This window comes from Chroicocephalus ridibundus, chromosome 5 (genome assembly GCF_963924245.1).
Source record: "Chroicocephalus ridibundus chromosome 5, bChrRid1.1, whole genome shotgun sequence".
Classification (NCBI taxonomy): Eukaryota; Metazoa; Chordata; class Aves; order Charadriiformes; family Laridae; genus Chroicocephalus; species Chroicocephalus ridibundus.
Genome location: NC_086288.1, coordinates 54,108,268 through 54,131,234, shown reverse-complemented (window position 1 = coordinate 54,131,234; position 22,967 = coordinate 54,108,268). Strand labels below are relative to the sequence as shown.

Here is a 22,967-nt window from a genome sequence, read left to right as displayed (position 1 = left end):
GTGTCTGTTATTTTCATAGTTGGTGCAAAATTAAAACTCGAAAGGTATTCAGACATTACCACTGTGTACTCAATAATAGTGATTTCTTGTTGAAAAAAAAAAAAGAGGTAATCAGAGCAGTTGAGAAAGTGAAATTACAACTGCACATGCTGTTAGCCTATGGCCCTTCCAAAAAGTAAGGGAAGGATTATGGCATTACTAAAAGCATGGTGCGTCATCACCAGCTACCAGTCAAGTTGTCCTCAGACAAGGAACCACGCTGTTACTCAGTTTCTTGATTCCTGCTTTGTCTTTGGAAGGAAAGAAACGGTGACAGGTTTTCACTGCACGTTTGTTAATTCCCTCTTTCTTTGCTGCTTGCTGCCCAGATGCTTGGCCACCCCTACAAAGTGGAAGAAGCCTCAGCGTCACTCCAACTTTGAATGCAAAGAGCAGTGATAGACACTTATTTAAGTAAGGTCCTTTAAAACTCCAAGAACCTTAAAAAATCTTCATCCCAAAGTGATGTTACTTTTGGAATTTTTTAACTTAAAAGAAAAGGAAAGTTGTCAGGTGACTTTCACAGTGTATCAATTCCTGATTTGCTTAAAATTAGTGTATTATTAAAACCTCATATTCATATATGACTGGCATGAATAATTACTTCACTGAGCAGTGATCCCAAGATGCTGGCATTGTACATACATAGAGAGTCATTCTTGAGGGACAGGGATAGAGTGTCAGCGGGGAATCGGGAGGAAGTACTGATTGAGAGGAATCAGTTGTAGGAGAACAGGATGCAAGCACAAGTACCAGGGGACAGAAAATCCATGAACTGCTCAATGCAAGGATCACCTCGGTGGAGCGATTTGCAAAGCCATCCCCTCTAACTTGCTCGAAAGGGAAGAATTAAGGATGAAACGAGGGAAAAGGTTCTTCTTGCAGCCCACTCATACAAGCTGATGTGCATTTAAATTGTATTTATAACTCTGCCATTGATCTGGACAAACACAAAAAAGCAGTTGCATTTTACATTTCGCATACAAAATTTATGTAGTTAACCATAAAGCAAACTAAAGACCGACGTAGAAATTTCATGTGTAGGAACTCCAGTCAGTCATTTAATCTAGCCTGTAAAAAAAAAAAAAAAAAATCTCTAAAATGAAACTTTGCCAAGAATTTGTCTCTTTCAAGGTTTGCCTGGTATACATTGAAGAACTTCAAACAAGGTCTCAGGGAAAATAAAACTACCCGAGAGAGATATTTTTCAAACTTCTGGTTTTGTCTTTTGCCACAAGGAGCTGCAGGCTGTGATCTGCTCTACTGGTCAGTGCAGACTGAAAAACCAGAATCATGAATTCTTCCCTGGATTTTGTTTAACTTGGAAAGAATCTGGAAAGGTTTGCTTTGAACTTGAGTGTCAACCACAAAAACTTCCTTGTGTCTTTTGGCTGCTGAGAGGGTAGGCTGCTCTTTTAACCTTGTGTGCATGGAGCCAACTGACCAGAGCTCAGACCATGCTCCCTTTTCAAGGGATTGTCAGGAAAAGTATCATATTGTTTATACCTCCTTCCTAGTCAGCTTTCATCTTATCTGGGAGGATGGGAGATTTGATAACAAGTTAAAGTAAGAGCTGTCTGAGTTGAGGATTGAACACCAAACAGATACCACTGGCCTAATGAGGGAGATGTCAGAGCCTACTCCCGAAACTGGATCCTTTAGTATCTCTGCACATGGTACATTAAAGTTTTTTGAAGTTTGATGACTAATTCTTTTCAAGCTTTCAAAGCCAAATGAAACGGGCTTTGGAAGCTGTGCTCCTGCACTAGAAAGGCAAGATACTTTCCACCACATTTTAGTAAGCATTTTTTCAGTAGGGCTCAGCACAGCCTGTACGCTCACTGACTCCATCACCTCAAGAGGAAGAGTTACACCAAGCGTTGGTACTTGGAATATCACACCCTGTGATTCGCAAGGGCACGAACTGTGAAGCTTTCTCAAAGTGAGGTTGCACAGGATTTATTTTGAAGAGACATTTGCAAGACAAAAAAAAAAAAAAAAAATCCTTAAAAGAGCACAACCAAATCATTTGTCTGCATGATAAAGAATAGCTCATCCTATTACATTTCATGGGAGATAGACTAGAGTACACTGAAGAAAGAACAGGAACTCAGTAATCATATTTTTCACTGGAAAAATGATGAACCATGTAATTCTCAGAAAGAATATGATGCAAACCCAGTAAAGTCAAAAGGAAGATTCTGCCTGTTTTAATTTCCCTAGGGTAGTAACATTTGTGTCTCCTGAAAGCTTGAAGAAATATTTTTAATGACAATTGTGGAGTGCTGTTCTTACAAAGATAATAAGCTAGCATTATTAAGCAGTGTTTTATTTTGGGATTTAATCAAAATTTTTTAAATGAGCGTGACTTCACTTTTTTAAAACTGAAGTGGCAACGTTAACCTTGGTCTGGATACAAAGGAACTATTTCTACAATCCTACTCTCCCCACGCTAACCACTTTGAAGAGAAAAAACCAGCACACTGACACCCTCAAAAGGCTTCTCGAGATAAGGAAAAAATACGGTCTGCAACTCAGAGAAAAGCATTCAGAGAACGTGAAGAGGATGGGGGCAAATCTTCTGACTCCTTTCGGACTGAGATGTTAACTTGGTGTAAAACAGCGGATAATCCATACAACCTCTGCAGGGCTCAGGATTACCTACACAGGGAAAGTATAAACAGGCTTGCCTGCCTCACAGGAGCGCTGTGAGGGACTGTAAGCTACCGCTTGCAAAATATTTTAGCTCCTTGATAAAAAGAGCTGCAGACTTGCAAAACATTATAATTTTGATCACACTACTAAAATAATTGTTTGGGCACAAGGAGCCGCCACTTGAGGACTTCTTCCCCCAAAGAGCAGCACAAAGTAATCGCTGCTGCTCTGAGCAAGAGCAGGGAGCACCAAACAGAAACTCATTTTACCAGGAATGCTGCTAAGCAACTGCAGGCGGGCTTTCGAGTAAGAGCTTTCCATACAGTGATATCGTGCACTGCAGCACACTGAAGAGGTTTTTCTTACTCAGTACATCAGGCTGGATGATATCACCCAAATTCAGAGGGCAGATCAAAAAATTGTTCACGCGGCGCCTCAGGGAATACCAGGGCGTGTGCCAGCCTCCCAAGAAACGTTCCCACCACCCAGGGTGTGGGGAAGGAGTTTTGCAGGTAGATTTTAAAATGGCAACAATCCGTTTAATCTCATCAGCTTTTTCTTCTGAAATTTTCTCTCAGGGATCACATTTGGGAGACTCGAGCCTGATTCTGTTCCTGCTTATACCAGTGAAATTCAGTTGACTTTGGGCAGAACTGTTTCTGGATGCATTAGGGCCCAATGAAGATGCATTAGTTATTTTTTCCAAAGGTGATGAGCGCCTGCTATTCATTTGAGTTTGCAAGTCCGGTTCCTGCAGAGGGTCACTTCCTTTTCTGTACTGGTTATGAAGGCAAGAAGAACAGTTTTGCTTTATTAAATCAAACAGTACATGAGAGTCAAGGAACAGGCACTGAAAACGTTTGGCGTTCATCATTCATGTCTCCTCCCCACTTGTATTGTTACTAGAGAGGACAGACTCAGGGGAAGATACATGTGGTAGCTGAATGTCTTCTCTTTCTGACAATAAACTAACTAGCTAAAAAAAAAATAGCCTTTGCCTCAAAAGTTCTTGGCATTTCTTGTTACTGTCTCACATCCGCAACATGGAAGTCATTAAAAGTTAACATCCACTGCAAAAAAAAATCATTGGCAAGGAGACTAGAATCACTTACACTGTTTTATAACACTATTTGCTAATCAGTGCAGGTATATTGATTTAACCAGCTTATCTGGCATAACTTTTGGTAATGCTACAAATAACATGAAAAATCCCTAAATGTAGGTTAGAAGGTTAGATAACTGATCATCCAATGTTGGATCCAACATATAAGCTTGTTATATTTATTTAGCATCACCAAAATAGGGTAAACAATATATTTTAGAACAAATTGACTTTTAAAGTATTTCCCTCCCTCATTTTCATTAGAAAATCTAATCCCTTCCCTCCACCCCTTTGAAAAACACTTAACACTCACTGAAAAAAAGCAAAAATAAAACAACCCATACCCACTCAGTTCTTAAAACTTACACAATACATCAAAAAAGCACTTGCACAAAATTAAGACAAATTTTATCCAAGTGGAAGCCATGCTTGCACAGACATAAAAGTGAAACACATCTGAGTAAGTCTACAGTATCACAGCACGGTTTTGCATTCCTGGACCTTACCTTTGAAGAAAGGGATGTAATGATGTCTGAATGTAGATGTAGGGCTTGGGTGTTGGGGCAGGGAGATGCAGCTACTGGTACCAAGACTCTGAGTACCAGCTGGGGGCAACAGAGAGTAAGTGAAAATAAACTATTTAGTTCACTTACTGAAAGCCACAAATTACAATGCCATCCTTTTTTTCAGGAACATTTTCCTCCTGATGCTTAGAAAACATATAGTTTATATTTAAAACTTCTGTTTATTGCTAAAAACTTCACAGTGGCCGTACTATGCAGTTGGCCAAGGGACACGGGCTTTCTGCAGACAGAAAGGATATCATAGAAAATACTGATAATGTAACGCATCAGAAAATATTCCAGAAAAGGCACCACAAAAAGCATAGCTGCACTCAGGGGAAAATCTGCATATTCAAAAGCTGCAAGAGGGAATGATATATGCTTATAATGGATCTAATGAAATGAAATGGGGAGAGCCTCGTCTCTGCCGAGAACTGTGCTACGAGTGGGTCCAGTTCTCACTTGCCGTCGGTGCGCGCTGGCAGGATTTAGTTCACAACGCACCAGGATACTCAAGTGCATGACTAATTTAAGCTTTGAAGAAACATCCTGAAGTTATTTGAGCTCTGAAAGTTAGACATGTGATTGAGTACTTTGAAAAACGTTCTCAGAAGTCATCTTTGCTTTGTTGTAATAATGTCCTGATAACATATTTTGTAGGACTAACGGTAATTATTAAAAGTGGCAATTATAATGACTATCTTCTAAATTTTCACTGAATCTGTAAAACATGAGAATTAATTTAGAATTTCTTTTGTCTTCCCTCCTTCCTTTAACAGTGTGCAGCTAAACTTAAGCACGACACAGCTGCCAGACCTTCAGCAGAGACTAATCTTCCCTCTCTCTAATAGATCTGATACTCTCTCTCATTTCCACTTCAAAGACTTTATGTAGTACAAATATTCAATTCCTGTAAAAATTATTTGTGTTAACCATAAAATTTTAATTTCCAATGGAAAGATTATGAACTCCCAATTTTCCAAACTAGTTTATAATTATAACATATCCCCAGTGAAATGAAAAGACGCCAAGAAAATAATACAAATGCTCTGTGTTTTCCACCCAGATGACGGAGTGGAGAAAAATTGGAATGAATTTTGAAAAATTTAGTTGATTGTTTCTAAGGATAGAACTCTGTGCAATGCCCAAACACAAACGTGCTTTTGTATGGGGCCCCCACACAGAGACTAAAAGGGGTGATCCCTCCTCTCTGTGCAACAAGAACACCGATGCAGCTGCCGCTACAGCCGAGAGCTGCAATAAACATTGCTGTAAGCTTCTCAACTAAAGCAAGCAACTTGGCCCTCAAAATCCAGCCATTAGAACCACTAGTCACTCCTCCAGCTCTTGCACTGTGGAGAAGAAACACGGACCATAACCCTGCAGTATAAGAAGGGATACAAAGTCACTCCGTCACCCTCTTGGCTTTCTGTGCATTCACTGCTACCATGCCGCACCATGAAAGAGCTGTGGATTGAATGTGTAGCTTCAGGCAGGATGGGACCAGGATTAAGTCCTTTAAACTGTTCTATCTTCTGTTTACAGATACATCAAATCAATCTTTCTAGATGCCTGTTTTCATTTTTTTAGATGCTTGTTCCTGAAGCACTTGTTTCCTTTCTCCCCATGAGACTCTCTGTTCACAGTAAATAAGTCACTGCAATGAACTGCTACTCCACCTTAAACCCCTGCCTACCGGAGTCTACCCTACTTACAATGTAAGACAAATTAGTGGAAAAATCTAGAGAATAAATAAGGCTGCTTTTCAATTACCTGGTCTGCTGTAATGCTGAGGAGAATGGGAGGTTGGGGTGTAGCGACCATAGCCCAGCGAGCCAGCAGAGCTAGGACTTGACGTCCTGTACTGCTTGAAAGATCTGTCATCTTGGTCACCCTGAGAGGATGAGAGGAAATATACGTCATTAGGGGAGAGAGAAATGACTTCCGAAACAGGCAGAATGTAACACTTTGCACATTTCTGTGCCATGTAGATGGAATTCAATGCTGTTATAACGCTCCATGCAAATCCAATGAAATGAGGTGGCTTTTGGCCATAAACACCTCCACCACAATGTGACCAAAGCAGCTTTGCCAAGTATCAGAGATCAGTCGTGTTTGCAGGAAAATCAGTACACGCATGAATTTAAAACGACAATATAACGTGAAAAGAATATAACACTGTAGAAGTGTTTTTTCAGGACAGTATAATTCCCTGAACATACGTGGGAGGGAAGACGGAAGATGAGATCGGGTTAGTGTGATAGTACTATGGTCACTTTGTATCTATATGAATGGATGCATAATGGTTACAGGCAACACAAAAATCAGTATTTGTTGGCTTCATTACATCACAGAAACAACTGTATCGGCTCTACAAACTGCCCAGCGTACCTTACGGTCATTACTAGTGAGGTAACTGATATAAACACTCTTATATAGCTTTAGCATTAATACTGCAGCATTGTGCAAAGCAAGTCATACAACACATTTCCCACTAAAACCTTGGCTTCAACCACTTAAAACCACGTACACCCATTCCAAACACCACACTCTCTATAGCTAGTTAAATTACAATCGTAATTTGCGTGTGGTGTCTTCTTAACAGTAACAGCATTACTAAGTGAATTAGGTCTGGAAATTATTTTTTGTAAACCAGCTATAAAAGCAAAGGCAAATTTCTTGTTTCTTTTAAGACAAGCAAGAATTGGCTTGAGTTAAATTCAACTAGAACAAATCAAGGTAACCTGCAGATACTCCCTTATGGAAAGCTATACTCCATCAAATGCTTCCCCTCTCCTACTCCAGACATGCTACACCATAACAGGTGCTAGTCACTTGTCATGAATCCCGGGACATCTTTAGGCACTTGTGTGACTCCCACAGGATCATTCATCATCTAAACACACAGGAGATCCTACTTATCCCCCATCATCATCTCCCAGATTCCTATCAGGACAACTTAATTATATCGATCCATTCCTCTTTAGGTGAATCCAGACAGCAAGCACGGCAAAGCTAGATAACCTAGAGAATTCACATAACATGAAACACGGCAGCACCAACCTCCATACCGGTGTCACTTCTGGAACTTGGTAGTACGACCATTTGCTAACTGATAGCTAATTTAAAGGGAATTATTATAATCTTCCAAACCACCAAAATTTCATATAGATTATTTCACACCTTACCTTTTGTGTACTTTGTGTCTCTGCAAGGAACAGCCAATCAAGTTCATGAAATCCAATATCCAATAAAACATGTTTTTATTTTTAAACTGTCAATTAAATTACATTTCTATTGGTTAACTTCTCTGTTCAACCAATGCTTATAGCGACAGTTGGTTATTTACAAACCTTAAGGTAAATTCGCAATTCACCACTATTACTGAAATTTTGCAATACAGTTCTCTTAACATAAAATTGGGATAATGGAAAAGTTAGCCAGGCCTGTGACATGTAACTGAGTAATTGTATTTGGGAAGCTGTGTGAAATGCTTTCACTGCTTCCAAGGTGATGTTTCTTGAAACAATGAGTGGCTTTGATCATTAATGCACATCAAAATACACAGACCTAGAAGTTCAGGTATGTGCAAATGATTTAACAGTTTGTGTGCACAAATAGTATAAGTAGATTAACTATTTGTGAAATAAAAAAACAAAATGAAAAAAAGAGAAAGCTATGCCAAGCATTAATTTAAGTCAACTCATGCTGGCAGCTTTAAATGTAAACATAAATCATATTTCCCAGTGTAATTTATTTAGTAGAGCTTGAAGAAGTGACCACAATACAACCTTTATTTTGGAAAGCAGAAACATGGATGACAGTGGAGATAGATGTGTACAGATGACAATCCAGAAGCAGAGCACGTATTCAACACAAGTAACACTGTGAAAAACATAAATTATAAACCCCCATGCACTGTAGAGGCAGGAGGCAAACCCCGCATTTCAGACTTTGCTGGTTATCAATATGACCAGGTTTACGCATCACAAAATGGGTCAGAACAGGAGTACAAAGGCATTGGGGATTACCTCAGTAGGTGTTGGAGAGAGCAACTGAGGTGACTGCAAACAGCAACACACAACAAATTAGTGATACAAATTCATGCATGATGTTACTTGTGAGAAGAACTACTCTTAAAATACCATTATCCATGTATAACACAATACAGTTACAAAAACCACCTGTCAATTAAGTTAGGCCAATTTTTCTTTTTTATTTGTTTTTAAATAAGTAAATAAGGAATAAGATATTAATAATTTCATACAAAGCTTTTCTTGATTTCTTTACTACAAAACCCTTGAGTCTGGTGAGGGTGGTGCTGTACCACAGAGAGTGCTGCCAGAAGGGAAACTCACATTTAAAGCAACTGCCTGAGACCAGAAGAAAGCCCTTGTTAAATCTGGACTAGAACTTTGTTGGTCTCAGAGCTGGCTGCTTTAAGGGAAAGAAAAATATCTGTACTTTTAAATTAAACATCATGTAATTTGAAAAATTGCTGTTCATTCGTTTTCCTTTTGAAACTAAGGTCTAAACTTGTTGAGTTGAGCAGAAATCTACTGAAACTATTGTGGCAGCAAGTATAGCCAGGATGCTGAAATTTGGAAGACAGGATACACATACGTACAAACTGGGGGACAGGAGTCCAGAGAGCAGACCTCCAGAAAGAAATCTGGGGGTCTGGGTCGATAGCCCCAAAAGGGCCAGCCACGTCCTGGGGTGGATCAAGCACAGCATAGCTAGCCAGTTGAGGGAGGCGACTGTCCCACTCTACAATGGTGCAGCCCCACCTTGAGTGCTGTGTGCAGCTTTGGGCACCTCAATATAAGGACATCAAATTATTTGAGTGTGTCCACAGAAGCACAGCCAAGATTGTGAAAGGCCTCGAGGGCAAGAGTTACTAGGAACGACTGAGGTCACTTGGTTTGTTCAGCTTGGAGAAGAGAAGGCTGAGGGGTGACCTCATTGAGGTGATCTCTTCTCTCTGGTGACCAGCAATAGGACATGAGGAAATGGAATGAAGCTGCACCAAGGGAAGTTCAGATTGGACATTAGGAAAAGGTTCTTTCACCAAGAAGGTGGTTGGTCACTGGAACAGGCTCTCCAAGGAAGCGGTCATGGCACCAAGCCTGCCAGACTTCAAGGATGACCTGTGAGCAGGAACTCGATGATCCTTATGGGCTCCTTCCAACTTGAGATATTCTACAGTGCTATGATATTTTTTCCCCTGGCAATATCAAGGATGTACATATCTGGAGCATCACAAAAATGTACATGTTGGATTGTGAGCACAGCCCAACATCCCCTCCTGGTTTAGGTACCTAGAAACAGATGACTTGACCCCACTTTAAGATATCACTGAAGTCTTGCTGACACAAATGCCTACATCAGCACAGACCTATCTGAGACAGCATTGGTGGTGCAAACACTGTAGGTGTTTCCTACAGCCCCAGGGGAAAAGCCCCCCATTCATGATGTGGTCCCTTTTATCTTCTGTTAAGCTATATGTTTACTGAAATGGGCAATGACTCCAGTTGTCTGAATAAACCCCTCCTGCTGTGGTCTCACCACTAAGCTACCCCCTAAAAGCAGTTGACAGACAGCCCTCTTTGCTGTGGTTTTATTTCTTTGGTTGGTTGTTATTTTTAGAGCTCAACTGCAACTGTCTTCTATCCCACTCCTGAAAGTGCAACGCTGAGGTTCTCACAGTTCACAGCCACTGGCTGGGCTGCCACCAACACGGGCAGTTTCACCGCACCATCAGGCAGTTGTCCCACCTGTGGGACCTCCAGCCTTTGAGTGATGGCATGGAGTCAGATTATGCCATGGGTTCAGTAGAAACCTAAGCCGTATGGGCACTTGCTTTGGCAAAGGGGAGGAGCAAGTGGCCGAAGAGATGCTGAGGGCAGGCAGGGGAAACTCACTCCAGCAACAGCACAGATTTATGCTGGGTGTGATGGTTTTACAACCATCACCTTGGAGCGGGTGCAATGAGCAAGACCTCACAGGAGCTTGGCAGAAGGTTGTTTAGTTTATGCATCTCTGCCAAGCCTAGGTGTCACCTCTGCCAAGCCTAGGTGTCACCTCTGCCAAGCCTGGATGGGAACAGGCAGCTAAGAAGGGCCGCAAACATTATCAGCACCCAAAAATTCTGACGTAGAAAGGAAAAGTTTATAGTCCATAGGTTCTGAGCTAGCAAGCAGCTTTCAGTTTTGTGAGTTCAGAAACCTAAATACCATTTAAACCCTTCGCCAGATACAATCTTAATTCTTTTAGCATGCAGTGTAATAGAGCTACTGGGGTTCAGCATTGTACAGAGAGGGTCTGGAAGAGAGTCTACAAGATCTAACCGTACATGCTGCACTTCACCTGAGAGCAGTACTGAGACTGTAGTAGTGAATTAAGTGTAAAAGGTGGAAGTGATAGAAGGACTGGGGCTTTTATAAACAGTATGGCTATTATTTACAGTATTCATTTCTACCCATTCACTTACACCTATAGAGAACAATTCAGACTTCCTTTCTAGACCATATATATCTTGATAGTATACCTAGTATACATAAGAGGTTTGATTTGTATAAAAGTATCTAAAGTTACAAAAGAAATCATAAATTCAAACAAAAGGTAGATATGGTTAGGAAAGAAAAGCTAACTTGCATGACAGGAGTTGTATACAAATATGCTTCACAAAAAAACAGAATTAGTATTAGTAAAGTTATGTTAAATCAGATTTCATTAGCACAAACTGCATAATATTAGCTCTGCATATGAATAGGTTGAAATGCATGCATGACATGAGGATGAACTTTAGTAAGGGACAGTTGAAAGATATTTGTGCATAGGAAAGTGATACCATTGTTGTGTTACCAAAATAACACGGTACACTTTAAAAAAAATAAATTAGAAAAATCATGACAGACATTTGGCTTCGCTTCTGATTTTTGCATTATAATTAGCAATGGCTCCTGTTTCCTACCACATGCATGTAGAACTCCTCTCATAGAAAAACATATTTTAATTACATGTCATCTGTTTTAAAAATGATCACAGAAAGCAATTCGTTCATTTCCACAAACTAAAAAAGTGAAATGAACATCTCACTTGTTTTTTTGGAAGGCCTTGTGAATGAATGAATGACATGAGTCAATTTACTGAAGTTATAAAAGTTAAGGTTTTCTTTAAATTATGCACATGTTTAAGGGCGTTCAGCAACATGTTTAATGATGCACAAACTCTCAAATTCACAGTAAAAAAGATACCCATGTTTCAGTACCTCCCCGTAACTATGCCTGTCATCTGAAGAGTAACTGATATATGGAGAATAGGAGATCATATCTGGGCGGTCAATGTTATAGATGGCTTTATTTTTAGGAAGAGCAGCCAAATCCCTGTAGTCAAGAATTTCATCTCCAAGCTTTGCCTAAGAAAAGGAGGAAAGAAAGCAGTGAGAATAAGAAAGAATATGATCAGGATACAATCAGAAAAGGACAGGTAAGCATAGGTAGAATAGTCATCATCATAATAAACCACTTTTTCTGTTTGTGCACATTTAAGTCTCCTCTATTTACAATGCTAAGTATTACTGCTGTTTTCTTTTTATGTTCTGGTGCTTTCTACTTTTCTTTGTCACTCACATTTGGCTAATAAGAGTAGCATGGCATCATTCCAGGTCCCCTGGTTATATCCCGCTTACTGCTAGCTGCACAAAGAGACACGGGGGACAGATATTGTAATCCCTTTCAGGCAAAATGCCCTTCACTTTAAAGTGGTTTCAGTGTGCAGGGCTCCCCTACCATAAGCAGTAGTGAATAATCAAATATGTATTTCCAACATATACTCTCCAGATGCTGAAAAACATTAGTCAGGTCTTTAATTTTTGCCTTTCAGCTGTGTCCCACAGCTTCACCTCCTTTCCTGACTATGTCTAAGTAGCCCTTAATTACGGGTCACAAACCAGCAGATGATGGATTTGCACCATGCTGGATTAGTTGGAAGATCACAGATGCCACTTAAGGAAAGTTCAAACCCCTTCATGAGACTCACACAGCCAACAAAGGGAAAGGGCTGTGTTGCTCCCCATTCTCCTCTTACTAAGCTTATTCCAAAAACATAATTACAAAATGCTACATTTGAACAGATTATCCTTAGGATAATGGCAACGTGCACCAAAACTGTATCCAGCATGTACTGTCTTGTAGATACGACAAGTTGGCCACATTGAGAGTGGAGAAATGGGCAGTGTAATTGTCTCATTCCCCATTCAGGCTTAGCAGAACGATATGCTCTTTGTTGGCAACAAAACGAGTGAATCTCGCTATTCTCTAAAAATCTCAGTATGACCAGCTATAAAAATATAATAATGTTTTCCACATGCAAAAATATGAAAGTATCCAGGATTTATGTGTGCAGTGATTACATTTTTTTCTTAGTATGAGCTAAGAAAAGTTCAGTAGATTTTCCAGGGAAGTTTTCTATTAGGTTAATCATACAGGAGAAATTTAGTGTGACAACTTTCATTTATCCCTTTCTCCAAAACAATGCAAGAATTTGTGCAAGCCTAAGCAACACGGAAAGGAGGAAGATTCCTCTTAATTAAGAAAGTTGAATGAAGCCGCCATAACTATCACATATTCTTATCCTCAAAACTAATGAAAAAGATGTGTTTTAATCAAATACGTGATTCTTCAGTGACCTACAGCTCTCACCTTCCTTGCAGCTATTTTAAGAAACTAAAAAGCAATGAAATAGCCCCTTAATGAAAATAAATCCCTCCCTACTGAGAGGCCAGTGGCAGGGTCTGACGCAGGGATAGGTCACACCAAGATAAGGAGGAGTCAAGTCTGTTTCAGGAAGACTTTGGGCAGCATTGTACCTACAAGGAAGGCCAAGGAGGTTGTGATAATTTTTTTTAAGGTATCCAGAGTTGTGGAGTTGATTCTAGTGAACCCAGAGAAATTCTCAATTGGGAATATTTAAGTGTGAATTACAGTAATTTTAGCCCCTATCTCTCCATGTAGAAGTGCAACTTGAGATCCTCTCAGACTTCAGAACTGTCAGGAGTAAAGCATCTAGTTACGTAATTCCTCTCAGTTTAAATACCAAAACATAGGCAAATTTGGATGAAAAAACACCTTAGAGATACAGTTGCTTTCTACACACTCAATTTTACAAACATTCAGCCTACATTGTTTTCTGTTTTATTTGTTTCACCCACTTTCAAATACGTGAGAGGAATTCAAATATGCTAGGGAAGGCTCAAATTATGGCAAAGAGGCTGTGAGCCATTTCTTCAATAATCTGGTATTTTGGATTCTGTTAAAATCATGCTCTGAGTTTAGAATATGTGTTTTATTTGGAATACGTAATTTTACAATTGTATAATTGCAAATATGATCTGTATAAAAATATAACTTTTTTGATTTCTATTTCTAGTGATTTCTATTCCTAGTACGACAACATAGCTATGTAACCTAACCTGCACCTCCCAGGTAGAGATATCTTTGCAGGGAGCTCCTAATTCTCTTTTCATGAAATTCAGCTAAGTATAAAGAAGGACTTCTATTTAAGCCCGATTTAATCTCATAATTTAGAAATTAACTAGTTTTTCAGTGGTATTTAGGACTCTGAGGGGATGCCTGCACTGGGGTAAATTTCAGTCTAGATATTATCCAGCCATCACTGAAGTTAATGAAAAGATGCCCATTAACATCAAAGGGCAAACTCTCTCAGTGCAAGACACCAAAGCCTGGTATCAACAGAAGAAGAAAAAGTACGGCTTTAGTAAACGGTCTGTATGAGTCACATTCAGGTTTAGTCAAAATACACTTTCTTCATCTTTCCCTAGCTTAACCATGACCCAGGAACACGTCTCCCGTGAGATGGTGTGTTGTTCAGAAAGATTGTGTTGCTCTGACTTGATGACTTTGAAAATATGAGCACTGAAAATTCATGGTTCCTAAGCTTTAACTGTTTTCTCTAAATTCGCTTTTGTCGAGCATGATACTTCACAGACCTCAACAGTTGTCAAGGTACAGTTTCACTATTGGTTTTAATGATCTGAATCCATGATACTGCTGATGCGTCTGTCCTGTGTGAGCCTTCACACTCTGCTCTGCCTTCTACATTAGCATTAGAGACATGTAGACAGCTGGGTCTTTTTTTGCCTCTTTGGTTAGCTGGAGGTTTTTCCTGGGTTATTTTTTAGCTGAATCCGGTCTCAAATCTGACTGATCATTCCTCTGTACCCACCACTAGTAGCACCAAAAAGGAGATGGCCAGAGAGGGGACAGGGCCACAATGTGGGTGGAACCTGCCTTTCAGTGGCAGCACAAATTTAGGTTTGGTAAAGCCAATCAGAAAAGCACCCCAGACAAGTCTTGAGCATGTCTGTACGTCACAACACTCCTGTAATAGAAAACAGCTGCAAAAGATAGCTAAACAATCATTTTGATAATATGAAAGTCCAATAACATGTTTTTAATTCTTTTTACTTTCCTGTCTGTAAAAGCCAAAACAGAATTTAATCAGTCTCACAGCTTTGACAATTAAGCAGTCAGAGATGAGAGAGAGATAGCAAGAACTTGCACACTTTGGGGAATATTTTTTCCTAATTGACTCATATTTGCTAGACAACTTTATTCTTTCACAGTCCCAGCTGCCTCTAAAGTATATTACAGTAAGAAACATTAGAGTTGTGCGCTGCTATAATGATATTCTTCAAAAAAAAACCCCAGAAAGAGACTGGAGGGTCATCCTTGATTTTTAACAGCCTGTGAAGCATGCTTAAAGCTGTGATCACAAACATCAAGAAAACCAGTACCATCCAAAAGTCTGATAAATGTCACTAAAAACATCCGAATCTTAGAAGAACGCTCATGCCTCTAAAAACAATGCAGTGGTGCATGGCTGGAGAGATACAGACCATCTGTCCAAAGAAAGTGCTTACATGATAACAGGCTCCTTGCACAACAAATTGTCATCATAGGAGTTGAGGTAATGACGTTTTTTCACTGGGAATATACCACTGGTAACCACCAGCATGGAGCTCTACTGGAAGGAGAGCTCAGAAAAAATGATGAGCATTTAGATAAGGGGCAGTTCCCCCACTTCTAGTTCACTCTTACTCAGATAAAGGGTATATTGCATTCAAAATAATTTTTACTTGAAGAAAAAAGAGAAGTTTGGCTCCAAAGGACTCTTTTGCTTGTCTCAGTGCAGTAGATAAAAGCCCTTAAACTTTGTATAACAACTTCTCTGTCAGTCAGTCACATCTCCCGCAATTTCCTCTGCATATGGTCCTACCTGATGAGAATGACCTGCCTACCCAAGGGACACTTGGACAGGACAAAGAATAGCCCTGGGAATACTGAAGCTCTCCAAGAGATGTTTGTATGGAACATGGCATGCTTGTGGATGCTTTTTACCTATTGGCAGTACCCTTGAAAATTTGGCCATGAACATTAGCTAGAGCAATTATGACACACAAGGTACACCTGGTATCGAAAAAAAATACTCAGCATAAGCTTTTATCATACTTGTTATTTTAAATTCTCTCTGTGAGCTTTCCAGAGCTAGCACTTCTTAGACCATAAACACATCAAAGGTCCTCTGAGGTTAGGGACTGGCATTTGTCAAGGCCCGAGTCCTGCAATCACACACACGAGTGTTTTCATAAGCAATCGGATGCAGGCCCAAGAGCTCGATTTAGACAAGTTGTGTTCAAACCTAGGCTTGTAATCTACCTGTGGGTTGTACTGTTTACTTAAACTTTTCTTTTTAGGAAGCGCTGTGGTGTTTTGCATGCTTTGGTATAAGCCAGCTCTAGTGGTAATGTAAGTGCTATAAATACACCACAGAAAATAACAGGAAACTGCCAGAATTCTGTTATGGTAAATGCAGTATTCGAACATTTTAAACATGAGAAAGTAAATTCTGTTTTAGAGGAATTGCCAACTGCAGTGGTTTGGAGATACTAGCTTTCCACACAACGTGCTAAACTGTGGGAGGAAGCAGGGGGTTTTCCCCATCCCACGGAATGAATTTCACCAGGAAATACTCACATAGATCACACGGCTTGGGGAACCTGATGTACTTGAAGCAGGTACAGAAATAATACTCTCAGATGAAGTCCTTGTTTCCTATGGCAGGATAAAAGAAGTGAAACAGATCAGAAATAGAGGAGAGGGAGCGAAAAATGTAACTGTTACTGCAAGAAGAGCGTGCAAGACATTTCATTTAATTTAACCTTTACCACTCAAAAATGGCATGTTACAGCGAGCTCAAAATATACAGGTATACCAAAGAATTAAAGATAAAAGAACACCTTTATTCAACCAAATTCACCTTTGGAAATGCAAAAATGATTTTACATATGACTTTCTTTTCCCCTCCCTTCAGAATGAAATGGCCTGGAGCACTTCTGGGCTGCCAGGACCGCCTTCGGGCACTATCAGGGACAGGTCAAGTTACAGCAGCTCTGACTCCCGGGTCACAAGATGATACGGTGGCAGCATTTGTACTCTAATGTTATACCACCAAACCAATCTATAACCCCTTCTGGAACGTGTCACGCTACCATGCCATTCACTCATGGCAAACAGCACGACACCCTGCAGAGCACCCCGAATGAGGCAAGGCATCCGATAGGTTAGCTTTCCCCTCTCCGACTGTAACACTACCAGATTAATTTTAATGCTCCACTGGTTTTGCTCTGTTTTCAATCATTCCGGCTTTCAGAGTGACAGACCTTTACTGCTTTCTTTTTGGTAGATTCCTTTATGATGAAAAATATAATTACTTTTAAATAACAAAGGGTCATGCGACACATTGATACTAACCGTGAGCAAACAGACCTGACATTCATAACTGCAGTTTAAACAAATCTTACTATGAAGTCAGTGGGTTTATACCCTCTTTTACCCAGATATGTTAATGCATCATAAAATACTCTTTCCCATCTATGGAAAAGTATGTCCCCGATTGCAAAAAGTACATCTTTTTCCATGCACCTCTGAATGACCACCATTTACTGTCTCACCAAAGGCTGGCTCTTCTCAACTGGAGGTTATAACTGTTCAGACCCTTAAAAAGATTTTAGCATTATTAAGCTGTCAGGTCAAGGAAGCATCCTTCCTACTACTCCAGCCCTTGTGTGAAATATTTACTGTCTTTCAGAAGCAATATGTGAATATATCTGTACTGTACTGTGTTAGCAGCGCAAACAAACTCAATGATGACAACTATCCTTCCACAGACCTTCTCTGGACTTCTTCAAGACAGTATGTGGTGATACTTATCCATATAAAAAAAGATTCAGTTTAATTGTTTTGGCATGTCTGACTGGGATTTGAGAATTTTCTCCCTCTCATTTTCAGTTGTGTCACACTGAGGCTGTGGACAAGCTCAGGAGGTCCTTCTTTCACAACTCTTTCACGACTCTTTTTCCCTTCCACTCCACCTCCAAAGTTTTGGAGTGTGCTGCCACTTACACCTTCTGCCTTTGTCACCTACTTTAATTACATGCTGTGCATGTATCTATATAAATATATAGAAACTTAACTTAAAACAAACTGCAGAAGTTGACCAGAAAATTTCTCAATCCTTATATCCCACTCCCAACTTTACAGGTTATGTTGAAAGGTCCGTTACTACTCTCTTTGAAACGGTATCCTTTCTACTTGGTTTATTTTTCAGTAATAAGCGTAAAGACCAGAAAAAAGAGGAAAAACCCAAAGAAAAGGAAAAATGATTAGACTTGGAAAAATTCTTTGAGCTCCATTCTGTTTTTTTTTTCCTTAACTCAGGCAAAACTCCCACTGATTTTCAGATACAGATGTCTTCCTCTCTGCTGGGGACAGGGCAGACTCCCAGCACTTAGAGAGATGCTTTATAAATGAGTCAGCCTTTACACAGTGTCTCACAAGTACACTTTTTTTGCCTTTGTGAGGAAAAGGCAGCCAGTAGGAACCCAGTACAACTTTATCCACTGCCTTTCTTTGAAGGTGAGAAAAAAAAAAAACCTCCCAACCTACTACATTTTCAATAAATTACCTGGGGTTTTAGGCTTGCAATTTCAGTTACTCAGCCAGAATAAAATCATTAGGAAGCCTGAAATACTGCTTAATAGTATCAGCAGCACTTACTAAAGTATTTTCACAGATTTTAATATGCATATATTAAACAATACATTTTATACTGAAATGTTACTTATTTGATATTCAGAGCTCGCCATGAAGAATACCAGAGCAACCTCTTCGCAAACACACGGGTACAAAAAATACAGCCAAGACCCTTCAGGACAAAGCCCAAACCAAATCTTTTTTCAAAACTATAATTTAGTCAAAGTTGCACTTGCTAACATACTAGATTTGTAAACACTCTTTTTATAGCTGCTGCCTGCTGATCTGACTTGTGCCTTCCATCCAAGGCTTGATGAATCAAAGCAGAGCTTTTTTGAACGAGGATACCAAGGGTACCAACTTGGAGCATCAGAGAACATCAGAACTGAAGAACCCCATACTTGGCCTCCACATTAAATGAGATAGTTGCATCTCAGTCCCACCACTTCAGAGAGAGCACTTCCCCAGCTACAGAATTAATTCTTCATTTCCTAGGGGCAGCTTATTCATCTGCTAACCTTGTAATTATTAAAGTTGCCAGAACTCCCCCCTTGCACACAGACAGATGCACAAATCATCCAACTTAAGGAGGTACTTAAAGCCAGAGATTAAATTAAGTTGGGGCTGGCTTGCCAACGTTTTGCAAACAAATAATAAAAAAGAAATTCCAAGGAGAGATTTTTTTTTGTAAAAACAAATAAAGTGAAAGTCCTCTGATCTTTTAAGTGCAGAGCCACATAAAAAGAGAAGAGGTCATGCACTGATCACATCATAATCAGACAGAAGTTAAAAATTAACTTTGTTTTTTCTTATTCATATTTTTACATTTTTCCTTATTCAGTTTATACATATAACTCTTAGGTCAGCATTCTCCTGAACTTGTACCTTTAATCACTAAGTAAAAGCAGAATATTTATATTACATTATTACATTACATTAACCTACTAGATTTCTGTAACTTAAAATTTAAAATTACAGGAGGGGAAAAAAATCCAAATCCTTCCCTCGATGCCCACTGCAAAAAAAGGGATAGAGAATAATATGACAATGGAATAACAACGGGTAAAAATATGGTCTTTTTACCTTGTTTTTTTCTTCAGCCTTTGCAGCCTGTCTACAAACTGGATGCCAAATGGATGTACCTGGAAAATAAATTTCAAGTTCTGTTTAATTCAGTTCCCCAATAAGAACCTTATTAAACCTTCCTATAAGGTTTTCTAAGATACAGCATACTGACTGATTCCGTGACAGTCACCATTTCACAGATACTTTCGAAGCTAAAACTGACAACTTCTCAATAACGGGAAGTCTGATCACATACATTTTAAAGACTAGGTGCGCTTCAGAATCATAGAACCGTAGGGTTGGAAGGGACCTCTGGAGATCATCTAGTCAAACCCCTCTGCCAGAGCAGGGTCACCTAGGGCAGGTTACACAGGAACGCGTCCAGGCGGGTTTTGAATGTCTCCAGAGTTGGAGACTCCACCACCTCTCTGGGCAGTCTGTGCCAGTGCTCTGCCACCCTCAAAGTAAAGAAGTTCCTCCTCCTGTTTAGGTGGAACTTCCTGTGCTCAAGTTTGTGCCCATTACTTCTTGTCCTGTTGCTGGGCACCACTGAAAAGAGCCCGGCCCCATCCTCCCGACACCCACCCTTTAAGTATTTATAAGCATTGATGAGATCCCCCCTCAGCCATCTTTTTTCCAGACTGAAAAGACCCAAATCCCTCAGCCTTTCTTCATAAGAGAGGTGTTTGAGTCCCCTAATCATCTTGGTAGCTGTCTGCTGCACCCTCTCCAGCAGTTCCATGTCCTTCTTGAACAGGGGAGCTCAGTTACATGGGCTTGAGCCCAGCTCCCAACTTGGGAGCCCAGTTACACGGAAAGTTACATGTACTTGAATATGTGAGATCAACATCATAACCCAAGTCCTAAGAAGGTTGATATGGGATCTCTGTAGCTCCTCCAGCCCAACCTCATGCTCAGAGCAGGTCCCGCTACAGCAGGCAGCTCAGGGCTGTGCCCATTTGGGTTCTACATATCTCCAAGGATGGAGATCCCACAGCATCTCTGGGCAACCTGTTACACTCTCATGTTTTGTTTGTTTTCTTTTTTCCCTTATATGTGGCTACAATTTCCTGTACTCTTATTATTCATATTCTTGTAATAGTCTGGCTCAGGTTGTACTAAGTAGCACACTGCGATGGGATGGCATAGCATGGTGGCATTTAACACTAGCTGAAAATCCAGTCCTTCCTTCTGAATTATTCACTGTACTGGATCTTGCACTTCCTACATGCTTGTCTCTCAGAGATCAAAATACTAACTGTCCAAATTCAGGGGAATATCCATCCTGGAGGAAGCAGAAAATACAGAATGAACCAATTCTCTACTGCATACAAGTATAGAAGAGAGGGTTATGAAGTCTAGAGGTATAAAAGTAAACATGAAGTGTGTAAAGAAACTTAATAACTTTGCATTAGTCACAAAGGAAAAAAATATTTAAAAAAATTTGAACACAATGGAAGTGGAATGTGTGTAACTATATGAAATAAAAGAATGATTTGTAAATTTTAATAGTAAAAAGGAACCTTTATGTTTATGCCAGTCCGAGCTTGGACAAGCCACAAACTAAAGCCCCCCACAGTTAAATAATGGGAGCGCGGCACAACTTCTGCCTGACTAAATGGGAAGCTGAGAACCTTTGTGTTATAAATATTTAATGTTTATACTGGGTGGAGAGCACCAAGAAGGTTTATTGGAAATGTTTTGTTTTCACTGCAGTTTGATAGTTTTTTAACCAGTGGATTTTGGAAACAAGATAGAAACAGAAAATCTATTTCCCAGAAGACAGATGGAGATCATTAGAATCTATTTCACAAAAATAACACAGATGAACTCAGACTCAAGCAGTAAAAGACTATCTGTAAGTACAGACCAGATAAGTTATGTTTACTAATTTACTGAAGTTTTTTGGGACTTAACCACTAAGACACATCTTTGTAATACCTTTGAATTTAATGCTAATTTATCTTCCAATTACAAGTGGGTCAGAGCTTGCCTACCGAAAGCGTTTGTCCCAACTGCTGTGTAAGTTCATGTAAATCTTCCCCATGGTTTTAAGTATTTAAATCAACTTTTTTTGAGTTACTCCTACCTGTGGTCAAGCAAAACTGGCTGGGAAGCTTTTTCACACAGAAGAAAAAGAGTCCTTTCACCCAAAAGTCATCTGCTGGATGACCACTGATGATTCAATTTCTGCTAACAAACGTGCAACACCTAAAGGAACTTTACAGTAGTTTAATAAGAGGATGAAGAATAAGTCATAAAACCCTGGGCTCTGACATTTTTTATTATCTACCACATCAGGTGAGGCAGTCCAAATGCCTGATCATGGATCTTTTATGAAGTTAGCACCAGTTTCTAATGAAAACTGCTCTTCATGTGAAAGGCTAAAAGTAAGCTGGTATGAATGTTCACAGAATCACAGAATTGTAGTGTTGGAAGGGACCTCTGGAGATCATCTAGTCCAACCCCCCTGCCAGAGCAGGGTCACCTAGAGCAGGTTACACAGGAACGCGTCCAGGTGGGTTCTGAATGTCTCCAAAGTTGGAGACTCCACCACCTCTCTGGGCAGCCTGCGCCAGTGCTCTGCCACCCTCAAAGTAAAGAAGTTCCTCCTCATGTTTAGGTGGAACTTCCTATGCTCAAGTTTGTGCCCATTACCTCTTGTCCTGTCCCCAGGCACCACCGAAAAGAGCCCGGCCCCATCCTCCCGACACCCACCCTTTCAGTATTTATAAGCGTTCCATGCATCAGAAAACAAAGTGAGTAAGACGGGTCCAAATTAACAGGACCTGACCATACTTTGCGACTACTTGAACTAAAAATCAGCACAAAACCTAACAAATATCCACCCTTATAACAGTTTCAGAGGTTTTGAAATCTAGAAATAGATTTGTAGTTTGATATCTTTTTAAAGCATTGATTTCCCAGGGGACTTTAGTACTGCTAAGCTACTTTGCAATTAGAAGAGCCACAGCATTTTCTGGCTCCTGAGGGAGAATACATGAGCACAGACAAGGATCATTATGTCCTTTAATGAGCTAGTTCTTGTTGCAAACCAAAGTGACAATAAAATTGTCATTTTAAATAACGTGCTAAATTATAATTAGATCTTACTGAGACCACTATTGTGTTTTAAATAAAGTCTAACTTTTCCAGCTTTATGAAGTATTTCAAAGTACGCTTCTAGAAAACTGTGGACAATTGCGAATTTCTAACACAGATCTGGGCAAGCATGTGATTTTAGGATAATACACCAGCCAGGCAGTTCCCACATCCCACTGAGCTTCTCTTTTCTGTTTTCCTTTGAAAAGATACTGCCAGTCAAAGACATAGGCGAAAGCCTTCATTTTCTCTGCTGTCTGACCCTGTATTTAGCTGTGTAGACGTTGGTTTTTTTGATCAGTTTAGTACGGCTAAAAGTTGCTA

General features: G+C 39.9%; 1 protein-coding gene across 9 annotated transcripts in view; it reads right to left on the bottom strand.

Moving 5' to 3' along the window:
- Positions 1-22,967, bottom strand: part of ABLIM2 (actin binding LIM protein family member 2) — a 148,064-nt gene that overhangs the window by 32,194 nt on the left and 92,903 nt on the right. For 3 of the 9 annotated variants that reach the window (XM_063337137.1, XM_063337139.1, XM_063337141.1), the window contains exons 8-13: positions 19,560-19,618; positions 16,419-16,496; positions 11,633-11,779; positions 8,391-8,423; positions 6,133-6,253; positions 4,303-4,401 (exon numbers count right to left, since the gene is read on the bottom strand). In XM_063337137.1, coding sequence (XP_063193207.1) covers positions 4,303-4,401; positions 6,133-6,253; positions 8,391-8,423; positions 11,633-11,779; positions 16,419-16,496; positions 19,560-19,618 — 537 coding nt within the window. The remainder of the gene's footprint in view (positions 1-4,302; positions 4,402-6,132; positions 6,254-8,390; positions 8,424-11,632; positions 11,780-16,418; positions 16,497-19,559; positions 19,619-22,967) is intronic. The other 6 variants (XM_063337144.1, XM_063337145.1, XM_063337142.1 and 3 more) reach the window with 3 other exon arrangements.